Source organism: Electrophorus electricus, chromosome 24 (genome assembly GCF_041902795.1).
Source record: "Electrophorus electricus isolate QZ-2024a chromosome 24, ASM4190279v1, whole genome shotgun sequence".
In the NCBI taxonomy this organism is placed as follows: Eukaryota; Metazoa; Chordata; class Actinopteri; order Gymnotiformes; family Gymnotidae; genus Electrophorus; species Electrophorus electricus.
In genome coordinates, this window is record NC_137520.1 from 12,356,206 (window position 1) to 12,376,352 (window position 20,147).

The 20,147-nt window shown below is 47.2% G+C and overlaps 1 protein-coding gene across 37 annotated transcripts in view; it reads left to right on the plus strand.

Moving 5' to 3' along the window:
- kif1b (kinesin family member 1B) overlaps positions 1 to 20,147 on the plus strand; it is a 55,969-nt gene that overhangs the window by 25,304 nt on the left and 10,518 nt on the right. For 12 of the 37 annotated variants that reach the window (XM_081706903.1, XM_081706901.1, XM_081706907.1 and 9 more), the window contains 19 exons: positions 329 to 391; positions 642 to 721; positions 919 to 1,025; positions 1,318 to 1,401; positions 1,697 to 1,877; positions 2,136 to 2,208; positions 11,272 to 11,374; positions 11,580 to 11,728; positions 12,392 to 12,570; positions 12,781 to 12,918; positions 14,040 to 14,291; positions 15,453 to 15,571; positions 16,637 to 16,722; positions 17,074 to 17,203; positions 17,493 to 17,643; positions 17,762 to 17,852; positions 18,361 to 18,479; positions 18,753 to 18,808; positions 19,599 to 19,799. In XM_081706903.1, the coding sequence (XP_081563029.1) occupies positions 329 to 391; positions 642 to 721; positions 919 to 1,025; positions 1,318 to 1,401; positions 1,697 to 1,877; positions 2,136 to 2,208; positions 11,272 to 11,374; positions 11,580 to 11,728; positions 12,392 to 12,570; positions 12,781 to 12,918; positions 14,040 to 14,291; positions 15,453 to 15,571; positions 16,637 to 16,722; positions 17,074 to 17,203; positions 17,493 to 17,643; positions 17,762 to 17,852; positions 18,361 to 18,479; positions 18,753 to 18,808; positions 19,599 to 19,799 (2,362 nt within the window). Of the gene's footprint in view, positions 1 to 328; positions 392 to 641; positions 722 to 918; positions 1,026 to 1,317; positions 1,402 to 1,696; positions 1,878 to 2,135; positions 2,209 to 4,514; positions 8,493 to 11,271; positions 11,375 to 11,579; positions 11,729 to 12,391; positions 12,571 to 12,780; positions 12,919 to 14,039; positions 14,292 to 15,452; positions 15,572 to 16,636; positions 16,723 to 17,073; positions 17,204 to 17,492; positions 17,644 to 17,761; positions 17,853 to 18,360; positions 18,480 to 18,752; positions 18,809 to 19,598; positions 19,800 to 20,147 lie in introns of those variants that run through there. The other 25 variants (XM_081706921.1, XM_081706923.1, XM_081706927.1 and 22 more) reach the window with 7 other exon arrangements.

Below are 20,147 nucleotides of genomic sequence, written 5' to 3' on the forward strand. Positions count from 1 at the left end.
GGAGGGTGCGCGAGAGTGGTGGATCTGTGTGGTGGCAGATGGGGGTGGCCGAGGTCTCCCTCGGGAAGGCTCTGTCCCTCCTGCAGAAACAGTACAGGCTACACTCACCATTTACACTCGTGTCATTAATTGGCTAATTATCCTTCTTCCCCCTCCTCTATGCATCTCATCCAAACCCGTCTGCTCTTTGGGACTTTGCGTTTCCTTTTTGCTTCGCTTCAGTTTTCATTTCCTCACCATTTCAATTCTTTGTCTGTTTGCTGTCGTTTGAATGCTTGTACTCTCTTTCCCGGTGCCTTTCTTCACTGAGCTGCTGTCTGTCAAACAGCTGTTCGATGACAGGCCTTGCGATCTCTATGCGGACTTTAATGGGGTGTTTTCTCCGAAAAAGGTTGGTGCTGTTGATGTAGACTGGAGATCTGTTGCCATAGATGCTCACAACACAGTGGCTTTGACGTAGCGCCCAGATGCGAGAACCCCCCTTTTCAAGTGTCTCAGTTTGGAAGGATGTTTAGTGAAGCTTTGTTGGAAGCTGTGGCTTGTTTTGGGCAGCTCTGCACATACTGTGGAATCTTCACTGGTCACTGGCAGACTAAACAAAGTTTTCTGGACTCATTTGACCTCTGCTTCCCTTATCTCAGACTCCTCACCTTGTTAACCTGAATGAGGATCCTCTCATGTCGGAATGTCTGCTGTACTACATCAAAGACGGACTCACAAGGTAGGAAAGCGTTCCCCCGTGCCCTGTGGCTGTCTCCTAACGCGTTGCGTTCCCACAGCTGTTTTTTGGGGGGGTTTTTTGATGACAGACTGTCAGGCCGGAGGCCAGGTAGCTTTGCCCAGGCTGCCGGGAGCCGGTAACCCGGTGGGGGCCGTTATCCCTGTAGCAGTGTATGATGTGTGCCGTTGCCTCGACAGGGTGGGCCAGGCGGAGGCGGGAAGGAGGCAGGACATCGTCCTGAGTGGAGCGCACATCAGAGAGGAGCACTGCATCTTCTGCAGCGAGAGAAACGAGAACAGAGACGGTGAGGGCGACAACCGCGCTGTTTTGGGGTTTTTTTTTTCCCCACGCAGAAGATGAGTGACTTGGCATATTAAACGTAGTTATAATATTTAAGATGCTTAAGACCATAATATGATCTTGATGATGGCTATTTCATCAGGATGTCGTCCATGTAATCGCCCCAGACACACAAAGCCTGTTTTAGTTACGTAAGATACTTGAGCAAAGAAAGCAAACAGTGAGGAGGGGTGAGTGGAGAGGTGAGGGGCGTGTGCACGTGCACGTGCGTGACCATCGCACTGCTGTGCCTGCAGTAATCGTTACACTGGTGCCGTGCGAGGGATCGGAGACCTACGTGAACGGCAAGCGTGTGACTGCTGCTGTTCAGCTGCGCTCAGGTGAGCCTCCACTTTCAGTGTTACACTGAACCTGGCGATTCAGAACTGTGACTGAAACATGTTTTTCATTAGACCACTAAGATATGACCTTTTGGTTATGCAAACTTTCTGTTCACAAGCGCTTGTGTAGTGGTAATTAAGCTTAACTGTGCGTGCGTGTGTGCATCTCTCTCTGTGTGTGTCTCTGTGTGCGTGCTTGTGTCTCTCTCTCTCTCTGTGTGTGTGTGTGTGTGTGTGTGTGTGTGTGTGTGTGTGTGTGTGTGCGCGCGCGTGTTCCCCCTTGCTCATTCTTCAGGCAACCGCATCATCATGGGAAAGAACCACGTGTTCCGTTTTAACCACCCCGAGCAGGCCCGCGCTGAGCGCGAGAAGACCCCGTCGGCCGAGACCCCCGTGGAACCCGTAGACTGGACGTTTGCCCAGCGGGAACTGCTGGAGAAGCAGGGCATCGACATGAAACAGGAGATGGAGAAGAGGTTAGCGCAAGACTGCACGGCGTTAGGCTTATGTGCAGACACCCATGGAACAGACTTCTTATCAATCTGGTCTGTAGAAAGCTAAGCCACCGCATCCGCGTGTCCATAAAACGGGCTGGCAGTCCCTCGAGGGCAAAGTCTGTGGGGTGTAGTGCCTGCTCTGGATTGTTGTCCGAGGGATTATGCAGCGAACAGCGGAAATGAGCTCAGATTCAAGCTGCGATCTCACGAGTGTGTCCTGCACTGTATTATCTTCAGGCTTACTGAGATGGAAATCCTTTATAAGAAGGAGAAAGAAGAAGCTGATCAGCTACTGGAGCAACAGAGACTGGTAAGACCTGCTCTATTTGTCTCTAGAGTTTTGGTGTTATTTCTAGTGAGCTTTTTGGGGGCGGGGGTGTCGTTTTAAACTGCGTCAGGGTGGCTTTGTGAAGGTTGCCTTTGTTTTCCTGTTTTGAGGGCCTTCACTGACGTAAGCGTGCTCCGGGGAGATGTGCTGATCTTTACTGGCCATCAAGTGCACCTTTTTATGTTGTTGGCTAATTGGGAACGTGAACAATATTATGCCCTGGTTTTCCTTGTGCTCTGTCAAGGTCCAGCCAGCACTGATTCTGCACTCTTAGCCCTGATGCCTTGAAACGTGTGTGTGTGTGTGTGTGTGTGTGAGTGAGTGAAACACACTTCTCCCAGTGCATGGCTAAACATCTTTGCATGGAAATGAAATCTTTTGTCTTTGGACTGAAATAGGGAGAGCTGGGGAGGTAAATGAAATTGACCCCCTTCGCTCCAGCCAGGGACCGAAACACAATACCCTCTGATACAGCAAAAATAAGATTTCCGTTAGAGTTCTTTTGCTCATATGATTTCTCGCTTAGATTTGAGAAACGGAATCTTGCAAAACAGCATCATCAGAAGAAAAATGATTTGAATTTTAATAAATAAACAGAATTCGGCTCGATCAAATCAGAACCAAGCTTTTATTTGTCCCTGAATTAGCCGCAGCGGTTTTGTAAAATGACAAAGCACGGCTTTTTAGTTTTGCTTAAATTAACAAAATTGTTTATAAATATCTCTCTCTGTATATTGTATGCTTTAACTCTGTTGCTGCCTTTGCACGGTCTGTGTGTTTTTTGTTTTTTTTTGTTTTTTGTTTTTTTTCCCCCCTTTTTCTAGCATGTTCTGCTAACAGTTTCATTTCCCAGACGTGCCTAGAGCCTGGTGTTCGAGCCCTTAGCCGAGCGGCATGGTTAGCAGGTCAACCTTGAGTCGGCCTTTGATTTGCGGCCATAGATTTCTGTTCATTTGAGTTTGACTTTGTTGGCTCCTCAATGCAGTTGCTGATCTCTCCAATGCATTGTGACAATAACCCAAGATTTCTGCTGTAGTTGATGAAGCCTAGTGACAATGTGGTTTCTCATTGATGTCTGTAACCGATTTGCATTACACATGTCTGAGGGGAGACAGAGGGCATGCTTGAAAAGTTTTCTGTGCAGGGGTCTTAATCAATGATGACAAGTGCTCCAATGCTCTGGTGGTCTCATCAAAACAATTCACATCCACGGGACATGACACCAAGACACGACACACTGCGCTCATAACTCAGATTGCAATTACGTGCTCACCACCTGTCTCTTGTTAGTGCCTTTGCTATCTGGCTACGGTTTTGCACTGCACTCTGCATACCTGACCTGGAAAACAAATGAGAAACTGCATTTTCTCTCGACTAACTTCTTAACTGTAGCGGATGAAATCGATGCTTTTAACTTCCTTCCAGTCTGTCCTTTCTTCTTCTTTTTAAAAATATTTAGTTTTTCTCTTCCTTGACTGACCCTTTTAATTAAAACACACAAGAGTCTTCTAACCCACTACTAGAGCTGTGTCCACCTCAAAATCAACCCTCCACCCAGGACTTCAGTTGGGAGGGATTGGGGGCGGTGTTGGGGATGGCCAAAGCTCCACTGGCTTTTCCTGCATGATTTCTGAAGCATGTTTATCGGGTGCAGCTTTGAAGTGCACAAAAGTGAAGAGGAGACGAGCAGAATGAAACGGCCAACCAGAGCAAGATCCATCTCCCCCCCTCCCCTGCTTTTTTTGTTGACATTTTGATCATGTCATATGATTTTTAATATTGATATGCAACTTGGGAACTCTGTTTACCATTTGTAGTTGCATGAACATTGCAGTGCTGTGTTCAGCGAGTGGGTCTTCGTTCAACTGAACAGACATCTAGAAAATAGTCTGTGTTGGATGTTCCTCTGTGCACTAATTAGTTAATAGCTTCACTATTTATAGTTTGGAAAAACTACACAAATGTTTGTAATCCACAATGTTCATATACATTAGACAAAGTGTCTTTTTTTGTTGTTGTTTTTGTTTTTTTGTATTGTCAAAATATCGAGGCTTTAGTCACTCTGTTTACATAGAATAAACTTCTGTTGAGTGATCTCTGCTTTAATACTGAGCTCATTAACTCACAGCTCATAGCAGTTTCCCATTTTGCATATCATAACTCGTGTCCATTCTTTACAGAAAACATTCCTTTTGATTTGAATCTCTCATTTTAATTTTCCCATTTTGTTCCGCACTTTTTTTCCCCGTTCTTTTTTTTTTTGTTGTTGTTATTTTTGTTCTTTCAAGGATGGAGACTCTGATAGTGGCGATGACTCTGATAAAAGGTCATGCGAGGAGAGCTGGAGACTCATCACCTCCTTGCGGGAGAAGCTTCCTCCCGGCAAACTCCAAACCATAGTCAAAAAGTGTGGCTTACCCAGCAGCGGCAAGCACAGGGAGCCTGTGAAAATGTACCAGATCCCTCAGCGGCGCCGCCTCACCAAAGACTCCAAGTGGGTGACCATCTCTGATCTGAAGATTCAGGCCGTGAAGGAGATCTGCTATGAGGTGGCGCTGAACGACTTCCGCCACACGCGGCAGGAGATCGAGGCCCTGGCCATCGTCAAGATGAAGGAGCTCTGCGCCACGTATGCCAAGAAAGACCCCAATGAGCGCGACTCGTGGCGGGCCGTTGCCCGGGACGTCTGGGACACGGTGGGGGTCGGGGACGAGCGGATCGAGGACGTGATCGGCAACGGGCGGGGCGCGAGCGACATGGACGAGCTTAAGGTGCACATCGACAAGCTGGAGGACATCCTGCAAGAGGTGAAGAAGCAGAACAACACGAAGGACGAGGAGATCCGCGCCCTCCGCAACAAGATGCTGAAGATGGAGCGGGTGCTGCCCATGATCTCCGCCGAGGGCCAGGACAGGGCCGACCCAGGCGGAGCTGCGAGGGAGCGGAGCTCCGACGAGAACAAGGCTCCGCCTGTGAAGCTGGCCGAGGGCGAGCCGGGCGATGGCGACCAGGTGTCCCAGCTGTCAGGCGAGGACGTGTCACTCAGGCGTGGGCACGTGCGCTGGATGCGGCAGGAGCAGGTGCGCCTGAAGAACCTCCAGCAGCAGGAGATCTCCCGGCAGCTCCGCCGGCAGAGCGGGCCGCATCGCTTCATCCCGCCCGAGGACCGCAAGCTGCGCTTCCCGTTCAAGAGCAACCCCAAGCACCGCAACTCCTGGAGCCCGGGCACGCACATCATCATCACCGACGAGCAGGTGATCGAGCTGAAGGTCCCCAAGGAGGCGGTGCAAGAGGAGGGGGGTGCCGAGGAAGAACCCCAGCCCCGGGAGCGACCGGTGGCCCCCGTCCAGGCCGCCGACCCCCTGCAGCCCAGCCCATCGGGGCAGCGCAGGAGCAAAGACCTGGAGCAGGGCCTGAGCCACAGACATAACCAGGGCTGCAGGAGCCAGCCGGCCTACGAGAGAGGCCGCCGCCACTCCTTCAACAGCAGCCAGCAGCCCTCTGGCTCCATGGAGTCCCTGCACTCCTGGGATGGGAAGCAGCCACTGCAGCCGCAGGCCTTTTACCAGCCACGCTACAACCAAAACCAGCCTCATCCTCATCACCATCTTCATCTCCACCCACATCAGCAGCAGCAGCAGCAGCTGATCCCTTCCCAGTCATACCACTACAACACCAATGGCAGCTACAGCTATAACCAGCAGTACAAGCTCAGCCAGCAGCCGAGCCAAAGGGGCAGCTTTCAGACCCCACCCCGCATGCGCAGGCAAATGTCGGCCCCCAATTTGAAATCCGGACGGGAAACTGCAGTGTGAACGGGACGAGATGGGACAGGAGGGGGGGGGAGTGAGGCTTTGTCCTGTGTACTGAAGTATATAGCAGCACCCTTGAGGCACCACAGACTTGCAGAGAAAAATCACAGCATTGGACAGCTTGTCCTCATTGAGTCGGACTGCTGGTCTTTGCAGTATGTAGTTTTGTCCGGTGTTTGCGCAGCATATTTTGATCTCTTTTTATTTTTATTGATATTTGATCCCCTGATGATATCAGCTGAGCTGTCCTGGTTGTAACTCTAGCACCAGGACGGCTTTTCTAAAGTTTCCGAGCTACACTGGATCTAAAATGTCTGTTGTACCTCAAGCATTTTATTGGTTTGGTCAGTTTGAGCATCAGGAATCCTTTCTTTCTTGGCTGAGGTGGTGTTTTCTGGAAAAGCTAAATGGTCACCGGGGCTTCGCTCTGTTTAATCAACATCACATCCTCGACACCTCTCAAGTACCTCTAGGGCAATAGTATCTCACTTAACATTGTTCTGCTGAACGTTGAATTCTGAATGACCACTTTCCCAGAGGGCCATTGCATCCAACATATGATAGTGGTTGGACTAAACATCAGCTCAGTAGCTCTATATCTGCAGTACATCTTCTAAACATGACCCATAACATTTCACGAAATGCAGGAATTACTAGGGGTTAGCAGTAAATATTTTAACCTACCTGAGTATGTCCTAGGAACTAGAAGTTCGGAAATGCAGCCAATGATTATCTGGTTTCCCAATTCCAAGGAATTTTGTGATCAGCTACACATGATGAATTCCATTCATTTCATATTTGAGCTAAAGGAAGTTTGAATGTGATGAAGATTTAAAAACAAACAAACCAACCAACCAAAAAAAAACCCCTTGATGTTTTGTGACCTGAAAAGGGGTGACACATTGTGTGTGTTATGAAAAATGCTTCTAAGTGCCTTACTGGGTCAACAGTATGTCATTAACTTTGTTATTTCTACCTTGCTCTGTTAGCCTTTATGAAAGCTCTGTCACAGAGTCATGAAGCAGTGATTTGTTGATCACAAACAAATGAGGGCATGTGTTTCCCTCTGTTTACTTTTAAAACTGAAAGTGTTTTATTGTGCATCAGCAAGTTAGTCCTTGATGAAGCCTGTCTCCTTTCCTGTAAGGAGTCAACTGTCCAAACGGCCCATTTTAGCAGCACACTCGGAAAAGCTGCGGTGTGGCGGCTCTGAGCCTGCGTCACCTGCGCCCGGCTCCCGCCCTTCCTCTCAGCTGCCAGCCACTCCCCGCACCTCTGGGGGCGGAGGTAATGTTTTAGAATGCTCCGCTGCCCTGTATGCGTAGGCTGCTGGTGCTCCAGAGACCTTAACTGAGCTCTTTGCTGTAGTTCCATCCTCAAACGATGTACGATTTTAGGATCCTGTTTAGTTTTTCGTGTCCTGAAAGTGTGCATAGTTGAGCCCAGAAAGGAACCCCCCCCACACACACACACACCATCACCCCAAACACAGGAGTCACATGTTAACCTGGGACTCATTTTAAACCTCCCAAGGAAGGATGGAGCAATAACTAGGAATTTTTACAAGATTTATAAGATGGGTATATCTTTATCTTCATTTGTCACAAATTTCTCTATATAAGGCGTTTTAAAAGCACAACCCATTTTATCAACTCGTCACTGTTATTACAGAGCCTACAATTCCAGCTTCAATGAGAAGAATCTCATTTTAAAGTTATACGCCAGTGTTTATCCAGACTGCCAAGCCAGTGGGATTTTCTGCCCTAATGCCACCATTGTAATGGCACGTTTGTTCATTCGTGCAGTCCCAGCGTGCGTGTCCAGCCTGGTGGTGTCGCTCGTTCAGCGTTCTGCATCAGCTTGAGTGGCGCTGTGTGTGATGGAGGAAAGGTCCTCCACTTCAGCAGTGTAAGAGTTTAGCGTCGACCGCTTATACTCCAGCTACAGAGTGGGAGAAAAAGGATGGAACTCGCTTGTGCTGTTACTCTTCCTTTTCAGTGTTTTAAACAAACAAGAACCTGCATTTCAGATCCATTAGAAGGGAGGGTTGGATCATTTTTTGCTGTAATACGTGACCATCAGTTGCATGGTTCACCTGTTTGAGGAATGTTCTATGGAGTGTGTATGGTGCTGGCAGCAGCTCCAGCTTGTCCTGAGCAGAGCTGATGAAATTTGTACAAAATTATATGGGCAATGTGTATTATTCTTGTTAAGTATATAAACGTGTGTGGGTGTGTGTGGGTGTGTGTGTTCAAATGCAACAGTGATCTCGAGTGCCTCCAAATGGCCATGTAATGTGTTGCTTTTCAAAGCCTATAACAGCATATGTGCAAACTGTGAACTTTTGTGTTCACTTGATTTATGCTGGTTTTGTTCAGAATAGTTGTGTTAATATTGAATTTCAAACAATGAATGCAATAAAGTTGTGACTGAGTTCAGTGAGCCTTTCTGAAACCCATTCTTCAGCGTTCTTTATTATTGCCGTGCTCTGTGTCTGCATTTGTTTGCTTGCATATTGACATGTCAGTGAATTCCAGATAATGCATAATGTAACTAGTAGTCTGGTGGTGCAAAATAACACCCCTTCCCTACTGGACATTAAAGCAGCCATACAGGTACCTGGTGGTGGTGATGATGATGATTATTATTATTATTATTTTGTGATAGTATGGTGATGCCTTGATTTAGTGTGTTTCAACTCAGCAGTCATGTTTTGGCCCTGTGAAAAGACCATGTGCTGTTTTGATCCAGTTGGGTGAGCAAGGTGTGTATGTAGTTTCAAAACTGTTTGTTTAAATTTGATCTGTTATCATCCATAATTATGCCTAATGCATGAGATGAAAATATCACTATCAGCAGTTATAGAAATATTGATTATTATGCTTGAGTCACTGGTTTTCATCCGTTTAGTTTCACATATGCAGACACCTGGAATGTCATATTAAGTCCCTGGTTTTGAGACGGAGAGACTAAAGAACCTTCTAAGAGTGGACCACATCACCTTTTTCTCAAATGCTTTGACCCATCACTTTTATATTATAACTATATACATATATATTGATCATTAGTAAAATTAAATCTGCTTGTCTAATATGGTGCCGCTTAAACTCGTCGAGGCATTGACTACACAAAACCTCTGAAGATGTTCTGTGCATCTGGCACCAAGACGCTGGCAGCAGATCCTGTAAGTTGCAGGGTTGGGGCCTCCATTGACTGGTCTTGTTGCTTCAGCACATCCTACAGATGCTCGTTTGGATTGAGGTGGGGAATCTGGAGGCCGAGTCAACACTTTGACTCTTTTGTCTTATATCTCAAACCATTCCTGAACAGTTTTTGCAGTGTGGTAGGGTGCATTATCCTGCTGAAAGAGGCCGATGCCATGAAGGAGCATACTTGGTCTGCAACAATGTTCAGGCAGGTGGTACGTGTACTTGGTACATCCACAATGCCAGGACCCAAGATTTCCCAGCAGAACACTGCCCAAAAGCATCATACTGCCTCCACCAGCTTGCCTTCTTTCCATAATGCATCCTGATACCACCAGGCCACCTTCATCTATTGCTCCATGGTGCAGTTTTGATGTTTGCGAGCCTGTTGTAGATGCTTTTGGCAGTGGTTGTGCGGTCAGTATGGGCACTCTGACCGATCTGCAGCTACGCAGCCCCATCCATACACAGCAAGCTGCAGTGCATTGTGTACTTACACCTTCCTATCAGTGGCAGCATAAACTATTACAGCAGTTTGTGCTCCAGTAGATCTTCTGTGGGATCAAACCACATGGGTCAGCCTTTGCTTTGTAAGCCTGACCATCCATCCATCCATCCATCCATCCATCACAATATGGCCCTTGTCAAAATTGCTCAGATCATCACACTTGCCCATTTTTGCTTCCAACTTTAGGAGCTGACCGTTCATTTGCTGCCTAATATAATCCCCGCCCCCTTTTGACAAGTGCCATTGAGATTATCAGTGTTATTAATTTATCTTGTCAGAAGATTTAATGTTGTGGATGTTCAGTGTATGTGCATTTTATAGTCTGTTATTAAAATTACCCTGTGTTGTTTTGACTGAAATTATTTCTTTTGTTGGGACATGTGCATACCATAATTTATTAAACACACTGGACACACTCTCAGAACACTCCTCTGCAATGTCTGAGATGTTGCTGCCTTTTATGACCAGCAAGAATGATTAACAAGCCATATATTGTGCTGCCCTGATATTATTTTCCTGAAAGTTTGGAAACCAGCCCCACTGGCTCCTGGAAGCTTTTTTTTTTTTTTTTTTTTTTGGCATAGGTCTCCTGAAGTAGGAGAAAGTACTACTGAAGAGAAGCTGGTGCAAAAGAACGGAGGTGTCTGTGTGACTATATGCATGAGCTGTGTGTGTGTGTGAGAGAGAGGGAGAGAGAGAGAGAGAGAGAGAGAGGGAGAGAGGGAGAGAGAGGGAGAGGGAGGGAGAGAGAGGGGGAGAGGGAGGGAGAGAGCGGGAGAGAGAGGGAGAGAGGGAGAAAGTGTCTGTGTGGGAGAGTGATGGGGAAAGAGAGTGTTAGAGAACAGAGCAGCCCTTCAGCTCTGAGTAGAGAAATGAATGTGCTGAGCTCATTGGCTGTTGCCTCATGTGGGATGAGTCCCAAGCAGCAGAGCATCTGTGGACCTCCTCTCCTGGGCCTCCTCCTCATCCAGCATTTGCAACTAGTAAAGGAATGTGGTCAGATCTGTATGCGCAACAGGAAGTCAAGCCCTTTCTCCTCCACATTTGTTGTTGAAGAAAATGCTGTTTCTTTCCTTGTAAAGACCATTGAGTGATCATTAGAGTTTAGTACAGTACACCTCTCTTTCACCTTGCTGTATCTAGTACATCTCTGTTAAGAGCTGGTGTTCAGGGTCTTACTGAGTGGCTCCTTGTAAGAGTGCAGAATTGGTGATGTGATGAGCTTAACTGTGTACATTACTGTACACACTCTGTCTCATATTTTCAGTATGTGAAAACAGAACTTTAGAATTGTTAAGGGTTTTAAAAATCATTTTCGTATTCAGCTGGGTGTTAAGTTCTGCATAACTCTCACTGTGGCGGGTAGGGGCGTGTGTGCGTGCGTGTGCGTGCATGTGTGTGCGTGTGTGTGGGGGCGTGTGTGTGGGGGTGGTAGTGGGGGGCCTCTCCCTCCTGCACACAGGCAGTGTGCTGATGCATTGGCTCTGCTGTCCCCCTGTCCCACTGCTCTGCTGTGCAGGTGTATGAGACCAAGCTCCAGGAGTTGCAGAAACAGGTAGAGACTCGCTCCCTGATCGCAGAAACTCCAGATGAAGAGGAAGAAGAAGAGGAAGTAGATGAAGGTAACATGACCGTCCTCGGTATCGCGGTCGGGAGTGATCTAGTAAGGGCCACCTTGCAGTTAATGGCGTTAGTAGGAGCTCTTGCACCTTCAGCATTTCTAGATAGAGTTAAGTTAAACTAAAATGTACCTAAAATCTCAGTCTCTCTCGTTATCCCTATAAGTCTCTGTCTGTGTGCATGTGTCTCTTGTCCCTATCCCGGCAGTGCCGTGGACGCAGCATGAGTTTGAGCTGGCTCAGTGGGCGTTCAGAAAATGGAGGTACCATCAGTTCACCTCGTTAAGAGACCAGCTGTGGGGAAATGCTGTGTACCTGAAGGAGGCCAACGCCATCAGCGTGGAGCTCAAGAAAAAGGTACATCACTGGCACTGTCGCCTTGTTGACTCGTACCGTGAAAACAGGTGAATGCGTGCCTTTGATCCAGTCGGAAGTAAGTAGTCTGTAAACTTGATTTATCGAGCTACACGGGGCTACGTCCAGACTGGTTCATAAACCCTAGCACTCGATGCCAGGTCCAGTCAGGCGTGGCTCACCCATCCGCAGCCACACCCCTGCTGAGTTACGATCCTGTTACCCGAGTGTCCGTTTCCTGCGGGTGGCTTTGGAAAACTAGGGAGAAGGGCACACTTCTGCCTTCGCTCCTGCGTCCTTTCTCTCGCGCTTTTATTTGCTGTTATTTACATGCGTTCTTTTCCTCAGACCTTTTGAAGTACAGCCTCAAAGCACTTGCTGTGAGGCCCTGAAGTTAAAGCACTTGCAGTCAAGATTTATAACGGTTCTCGTGTCTGCCTTTAGCGGAGAGATTTAAAGTCTCTGCCGACCTCATTGAGGTGCAGTGATTGAGCGTTGCGTTAGTGCCAGGCAACCACAAGAAGCCCGACAGATGTGTGCTGGTTTCATTTTTCCTTCTTGTCCCACCATCGCTCAATGCCTGTTTTCTCTCTCCCTCACACACACACACACACACACACACACACACTCACAAACAGTCACACACTCTCTCTTGCATCCTTTAAGGTCCAGTTCCAGTTCGTGCTTCTGACGGACACGTTGTACTCCCCACTCCCCCCGGAGCTGCTCCCTCCCGAGCCGGAGAAGGAGCGCGAGCCACGGCCTTTTCCCCGGACCGTGGTGGCCGTGGAGGTCCAGGACCTGAAGAATGGAGCCACTCACTACTGGTCCCTGGAGAAGCTCAAGTAAGCACCAGAGCACGGTGCACATGCCTTTTCCGCTCCGGTTTTCGTCTCTGTAATTCCCTGCATTTTAAGTGAACATCCGAAAAATTCAAGCTTATCCCAGTAACGGTCTTTTCGGCCAGCAAGAAGCCTGCAGAAAAATCCCTGGTGGTGTGTGCATGTCCTGTCCTCATTGTGTCCTCACTGGACTGTATGTCTCTGCTCTTTCAGGCAGAGGCTGGAACAGATGCGTGAGATGTATGACCGTGCTGGTGAAATGGCCTCCTCCAATCCAGAGGGCAGCGAGGGGTCCCTGACTGGCAGTGACCCCTTCTATGACCGTTTCCACTGGTTCAAACTGGTTGGGAGGTATGTCGGTCACTCGTGATGTAGGATGTTTTCAGCCCTAAAATGTATTAATGTATTGGTAGGTCCACAACAAAGAACAGTGGGAAGTGTATGACATTAAACTTACCTATTGGGTATTTACAGAGAATAAATTACATTACATTGAACACAATTTTTAGGCACATTTGCTTAGGCTTATAGCTACTGTAGTCCATGTGTTGCAATGAAGTGTGCATGGGCTTGACATTGTAACTGTGCGCATACAAGGTTTTTCTTATAAATAAATGTTTCTAATAAAGTGGGCAGTCAGTACACAGCAAGCGATGTGTTGTTTGCTGTTTGCAAGCGGAAAGTGCAAGGTGAGACGTGATGGGAATTGTGTATCTGTTCACGTGTTGTGGCATGAGACGCGTTAGGCCGATCAAAGGAATGTGTTAGAAAAGGGGGAGGTGCTTTCATGAATTATTCATGTTTTATTCATTTAGCTCACACTTCTGAGGCATTCCACACCCAATTACCATAACTCGTTTTAATACACTTTTGGTCTGAGACCTTTCTTCCTGTCTGATTAAATCATCTTGTTTGTGTTTGCATTTGCCATTCTAGTTTGTGTAGTTTCTTTGATTGTTATTACCAAAATGAATCACTTTGGCTTTCCTTTGTTTATTTTTACTTTACACAATGTTTTATGTAAAGTTGTTTTTCATCCTTCCATTTGTTTATCATTTAGTTTTAATGTTTTCATTTTTCATTTTGTGTTTTATCTGTCAAATTTCTTAGTTTGGTCATTCACATCAACAATTACTCATCTAGACCATTTGATTCTGAATTTTTTTTTTTTTCGTTTTTATTTTTAGCTGACACTTCTTCAGTTATGTGTCTTGCACCATTACCCTTGACTGTATTTCATCTCCTGGTTTTGAAAGACAGTTACTGTTTGATTTCTTAATGGCATACTAGTCACTGAAGAATGTTCTAATGAGCATTTATTCATTACTGTAGACCTGTGTAATTACAGTTTCAGTGAATTACTTGGCACCACTCCCACGGAGTTGAGATGGGCCCTGGGCTTTAGATGGTCTGGTGTGTCTGGGGCCATCCCACTAACCCTCCGGCTGCCCGCCCTTAAACCCCACCCCTAGCTCGCCCATCTTCCAAGGCTGCGTGAACGAGCACCTGGCCGACCGCACGCCTTCGCCCACCTTCTCCACGGCCGATTCGGACGTCACCGAGTTGGCCGATGAGAGGCAGAGTGAGATGGAGGACCTTGTGGATGACGAGGCCTTTGTGGACGACACCAGCTCAGACGCCGGCACCGAAGAGGGCTCGGACATCTTTGGTGATGGCCACGACCCCTTCTACGACCGCTCACCCTGGTTCACGCTCGTGGGAAGGTTGGTGCTTGGGGGAGACATGGATGGACGGAGAGACGGAGAGAGAGTGGGGCATTTTAGGGTGTTCCTTCAGAAACGTGCCGTTTAATCTGGCGTCACCCGCTGCTCTGCTTACAGCTCCGACTCATTGTAGCACACGGGTATTTTGCAGCTGTTTTGTTGTTCGTGGCGAAGAGGCCTTTTTTTTGCCGTGCGTGCTTTACAGGCAGCACGTCTGGGGAGGCTGTCGTCTCCTCTCCCTCTCTCTGTGCAGACAGCCTGTCTCCACTTACCCTCGCAGCACAATTGGCATTAACAACCGGCACTAAACAGCCATCCACCTGTTTTTGCTGTTTATCATTTTAGTTCTTGTTGAGTATTTGTTTTGTCTGTGTTAAACATTTTGTTTATTTATTTTTATTTTTTTTTATTTTGTTTGTTTTTTTTGGTGCTTTGCCTGGATTGTGTCCTTCCGTGTCATTTTGTGGCTGTATCAAAATCTGCCTCATTCTGCTGGGAGAGGGATTTAGAGCACTGTCATGGGGAAGGTTTGGGGGAGTGAAGAGAGTGCGTCGTCCTGTCGTGAATGACCGTGCGTAACTGTGACCTCACCGATGCCCTGCAGTGACCGCTCCACACGATTTCAGCCTTGAGGCTTTCAGGGGTGGGGGTATGAGTATAGTGGCTACAAATCAACATTGCACAAAGCAATGGCGCGTGTGTGTGTAAGCAAGCATGAAATATTCCCGTGCTCTGATGTTTTAAATGTTTTTCTTTAATTCAGACTGCAGCTTTTGTCTTGTTTTGTAAACACTGATTTTTATTTTGTCCTTTTTTGCCTTGGTTGTCATTTCATTTTCAGCTATGGTTGGTCCAGTAGTACAAATCACTGAGTTGTTTCTGATCAACCTTCAAAAGATAAACCTAGGGACTGTCAGTGTGTAGAAACGGCATATGAACAGCATATTGTAACTATTATGGTGAGCGTGCCTCAGTATTTCTAATGTCGTCGTGTTACTTGTTCTGTCATTTGGGTAAATGGAGAGAGCGTGTGTTTGGCCGCTGCCATTAACGCTGATGTTTAAATCAACACCTGTACATTTCATCCTACTACATCAATGCATCGTGGCCTAAATAGGCGTGTGTGTCTGTGTGCGCATGTGAATGCTTGTCTTTCTGCAGAGCTTTCGTGTACCTGAGTAACCTGCTGTTCTCGGTGCCCTTGGTGCATCGTGTTGCCATAGTGACGGAGAAGGGCGAGGTGCGCGGGTTCCTCCGTGTGGGGGTCCAGGCCATTGCAGGTGAGCCGTGTTGCATCTCTCCCTCCTGCTCGGTTCTCTTGTGTCACGTCTACTGTTTCCTGCCCAGGCGTCCGAATCACCAGTAACGTAGAGGTACCCGTCTTTGTAGACTTCTGTTCTCTCGTGTTTATCTTTTTTTTTTTTTTTTTTATATATGTTTAAAATTTTAAAAGTGATCACAAGAAAGGCTATTATGCAGTGCTACAGTGTATCTTGGTGACCTTGGACTGTGTGTTTTGGTCATTTTAATGCTCTTAATTAGGTCATTCCTATAGCAGGTGCAAATAAATCCCATGCAGCAGTTGCATTGGGGCATGCAACACTGACCTTGTTAATCATGGTTATCACTCACTTGCACCAGATGGATGTGTTTGCTAAGAAGCTTACTTTCCTGTGTACGTCCGCAGCCTTTTTAATCAGACGCTGAATGAAATGAGTCATAACTGTCCCCTTCATCCTTCCTGATCTCTACATGCGTGGTGTAAGCGAGGTGTAATGTTACACTACTCCCATCCACACACATACTTCACACTACCTTCAGAGCTGTGCGATAGGATGTAAGACACAGTTGTGCTGTTTTCCTGATGCTCAGTTGAGCTTGTTGATGCTGTTCAAAAGAAAGGACTCCGACATGATTGGCTAAACAAACAAACAAACCCAAAACAGTAATGAAACACCGGCTTCTATTTATACTCCAGCCAGCCTTGTTTCACATAACATATATGGATCTGTAAACGTGGATGAACCTTTGGATGTGACCATGCCACGTTTCACAGGTCATTGCGCAAGACCATATTCCATTGTCCATAGTCTCTGTTGACTGACACTGATGTTGAAGTGCTGACTAATTAATATCGGATGGCGATCAACTGCACTGGTCAAATATGACAATGCACCTGAAAGCCTCAACTGTATTGGTAATTATTTCTAAGGCTGCCTTCACTAAGGTTTGTGTCATGGCTGCCTCATTCTAAGAAGAGTGTAACTCTGAAGCTTTGTTTGTGAATGCTCGGGCCCGTTAGCGGTCCCATTTTTGTCTTACCTGATATTTGTGATTTACTTTAGCCGATGAAGAAGCACCAGATTATGGCTCCGGTGTCCGGCAGTCTGGCACTGCCAAGATATCCTTTGACGACGAGTATTTCAAAAAGGTACGAGTGTTGAGCGTGCCTCTTTGTGTGCTACACTCAGCCCATCCACTCAGAGCCATGGTTTCGCTATCCGAGTTCTTCCCGTCTCCTACAGTTGCGTAATTGGGAAGAATAGTGTACTTTTAAATTTATGGAAGTCATACGTTCTCTTTAAATACCATAGAAGCTGTTTGCCTTTGGAAGGCAAAACTGATTTATCCAGATGCATTGGGGTTAAAAAATAAGCCCTTCAATGTGAGAAGGGTTAATTACTGGCTGTTTTATTATTTGTTTATTATGGGCCATCTTAGTTGATAACTGTATTGAATTCTTTCCTCTCTTCTCCTGTCCTGTCCTCTCCTCGATATCTAGAGTGATTTCACTTCAGTGGCCATGACCCGTTCTGGCCTCTCTTTGGAGGAGTTGCGTATTGTGGAAGGCCAAGGTCAAAGTTCAGAGGTCATCACCCCCTCAGAGGAAATTAACAGAATAAACAACATGGGTAAGAAGGGATGGCGGGCACAGCTGGTGTCCCTGGGTCAGCCTGCAGCATCTCTGTAATGGCACTCTCACATTGTCACCAGAAATGTATACAGACGTTCTTGCAGATGTTTGGCCACCAATGTGTTTTTATTAAAGTGTGGACTGCATCGTGAGTGTCCGACTGTTGATGATTAAGATGCATTGGCTCTAGCAAAGATCTCAGAAATTCCCGTGGCAAAAACCTCAGATATGAACCTTGTAAGCCTCTTAGGTGTGTACATGGTGTGTGATGATGATGTGTGTCTCAGACGTGACCCTGGGTGGAGTGGAGTCTAAGCTGGACATCAGCGATGGTCTGCCCAGCCAGCTGGAGGTGGGCAGCGTCTTCACCTTCCGCGTCACTGTGCTGCAGGCTTCCGGAGTGTCGCCCGAGTATGCCGACATCTTCTGCCAATTCAAGTGAGTCAGCACATCTCCATGGAAACCCCTTTTTCTCGGTCACGGTGTCCTGTACTTGGAGAGAGAGCTCTTGCGTGGATCCAGCTGCCCTGTAATCCTGTAATCTTGTCGTCGACAGCTTCCTCCACCGCCACGATGAGGCGTTCAGCACGGAGCCGCTGAAGAACTCTGGGAAAGGTGCACCACTGGGTTTCTACCACGTGCAGAACGTGAGCGCTCCCGGCGTCCCACCCTGACAAAACACCACCCACTAAAAACAATTACATTCCCCTTCATAAATTGAGAAATCTAAGATCAGAGGACTCCCCACCAGCGGTCAGAGACATCGCTCTAATGATGTCTTCTCTGTGATCTCTGATAAATACCAAAGTATGAGAGATGACCCAGACTGATGAGAGTAGGACCTTCTCTAGCCTGCATGACTGGCACCCACACATTGGCACCTGTAACTGTACTGATCTACTTCCATACGTATTACCACTCCACAGCCATTCCACCCTGACCTTCTCTCACTACCCTCCACACTCCTCTAACTGCAACAGTAGTCAAATCTTCTTTCTTTGCGACAGTGATTTTTGCACTGATAGTTTAGGCCTTCTTTAGGAATGGAACCCCTTTTGTTGCCATGTCACAGCTTCTGGTGCACAGATGAACACACTGACATGACACGTCCACTACACTCTCAGCCTGTAACCTGATGTTGGGCTTCCTGTGCAGATTTCCGTGGAGGTGACGGAGTCCTTTATCGAGTATATTAAGGCCAAGCCCATTGTGTTTGAAGTGTTCGGTCATTACCAGTTCCATCCCCTATACCATCATGTAGAGAATCTGCCAAGGTAATGGCCTTCCTCCTGCTCTCTCTTTCTCTCTCACACACACACACACACACACACACACACACACACACAGCTGCACAGCTGGACATATTCACAGCAATTTCTGAGTCTGTTCCTTGCCAGTCATTTCATCTGGAGCAGATTATTAAATCCATGTATATTTGAATGAATTTATTTTATACGTATTATTTGTAATGCTTCTGCTGATGTAGTAACTGAAAGTAAGTCATGAATATGTAGTAATCTTTTCTACCCCACCCCCTTGTCTTTCAGCCCCCCCCAATCTTCTAGGAAATACTACCCCCCCGCTATGCCTTTGTCTAAACCAGGTACGGCAAGTCCTGTTTCCATGTCTTTTATGGAAGTGCGTATATATTTAATAAACCTTTAGGCAATCTTTAGGAAAATGCTTAATTTGTGATTATAATTCATTATAAGAAGTCACTTAGACCAGCCCTTGGCTCAGAGCATCCTGAGAGTACAAAGTGTGACCACTATCATACATCTTATTACACGAGCCATTAATCAGCAAAACAAAGCTGTATAAACCCCCTTCAGACAACCCCGCGGGGCTTTTAGCTGCTAAGCTCTCTTGGGAATGTTCTTTTGATTTTTGATTTACTTTGTGACGGGTACGTTGGAAAGATGCTGCTGTCTGCTACGCTGTCTCGGTTGCTGCCGTTGGGAGGGGAACAAATCTTGTTTTTTGCGACTAAAAATAACCCAGGAGCTGCAGCCTCGTTGTGTGTGCAGTGTCTCGGTCTGTAGCCATGAGCTGGCACTGTCCTGGGCCCAAATGTGTCAGTAGCTTGGTGTGACTAGGAAGAACTGAAAAAGCTTTATGGCTGTTGGTGATCTAGACTGGGCTGTGTAGGATATGCGTCATGCATAAGTGGCTTGTGTGTGTAATTCCCAGAGAAAGCAGCGCTGTCAACACAGTGCGGTGATTTATTTATTTTTATTTACTTGCACATCATACTCTCCTTTTGGTCTCTTCTGCAGTCATTTGCAAGCTTCCTTATTGTGTGTTTATTTTTCTCTGTTCTCATTTGCCATTTGCGTCCCATTCAAACTTGGCCCCTCCTCCACTCTTCCACCACCTGCGCGGCCCTGTGGCAGACCACGCACGTAAGATCCAGTTGATCAGGCACCTGATGAGCGGCTATGTGCACGGTCAGGTGCTGGACGCACTGTCGGCGCACGCCAACGCGCTGGCCTCCGCGGCCGTGGCCACGCTGGAGGGCGGGGCCGACTGCCCCATCCACTTCCCCATGCTGCCCGTACCAAACGACTCCACCCTCTCTGTGCCCAAACATCACGGTTGGTACACGGCCTCACCCGGGCCGTGGAGACGAGATCTGCGTGGTATAGGGAGCTGGTGTAGGCCCCCAGCTCTAGGTTCTGTGTGCTGACGTGTATTGTGGCCGTAGCGCTGCCTTTAGTGTTGTATGGAAGAGAGTCGTGTGACATAGACTTGCTTCTCCTAGTTTCTCCTAGCTCCTCCCATCTTTCTTGCATGCCCCACCCCATCACGCCACAATCGTTCGTTGGGATCGCCAGAATGATTGAATGAATGGCATGCAGCAGCTCTAAATTGGCTTTCCCATTCTGATCATCAGGCTTGCCTTAGAAGTGAGATGAGGATGAAAGCTGGCACATGTCATCCTG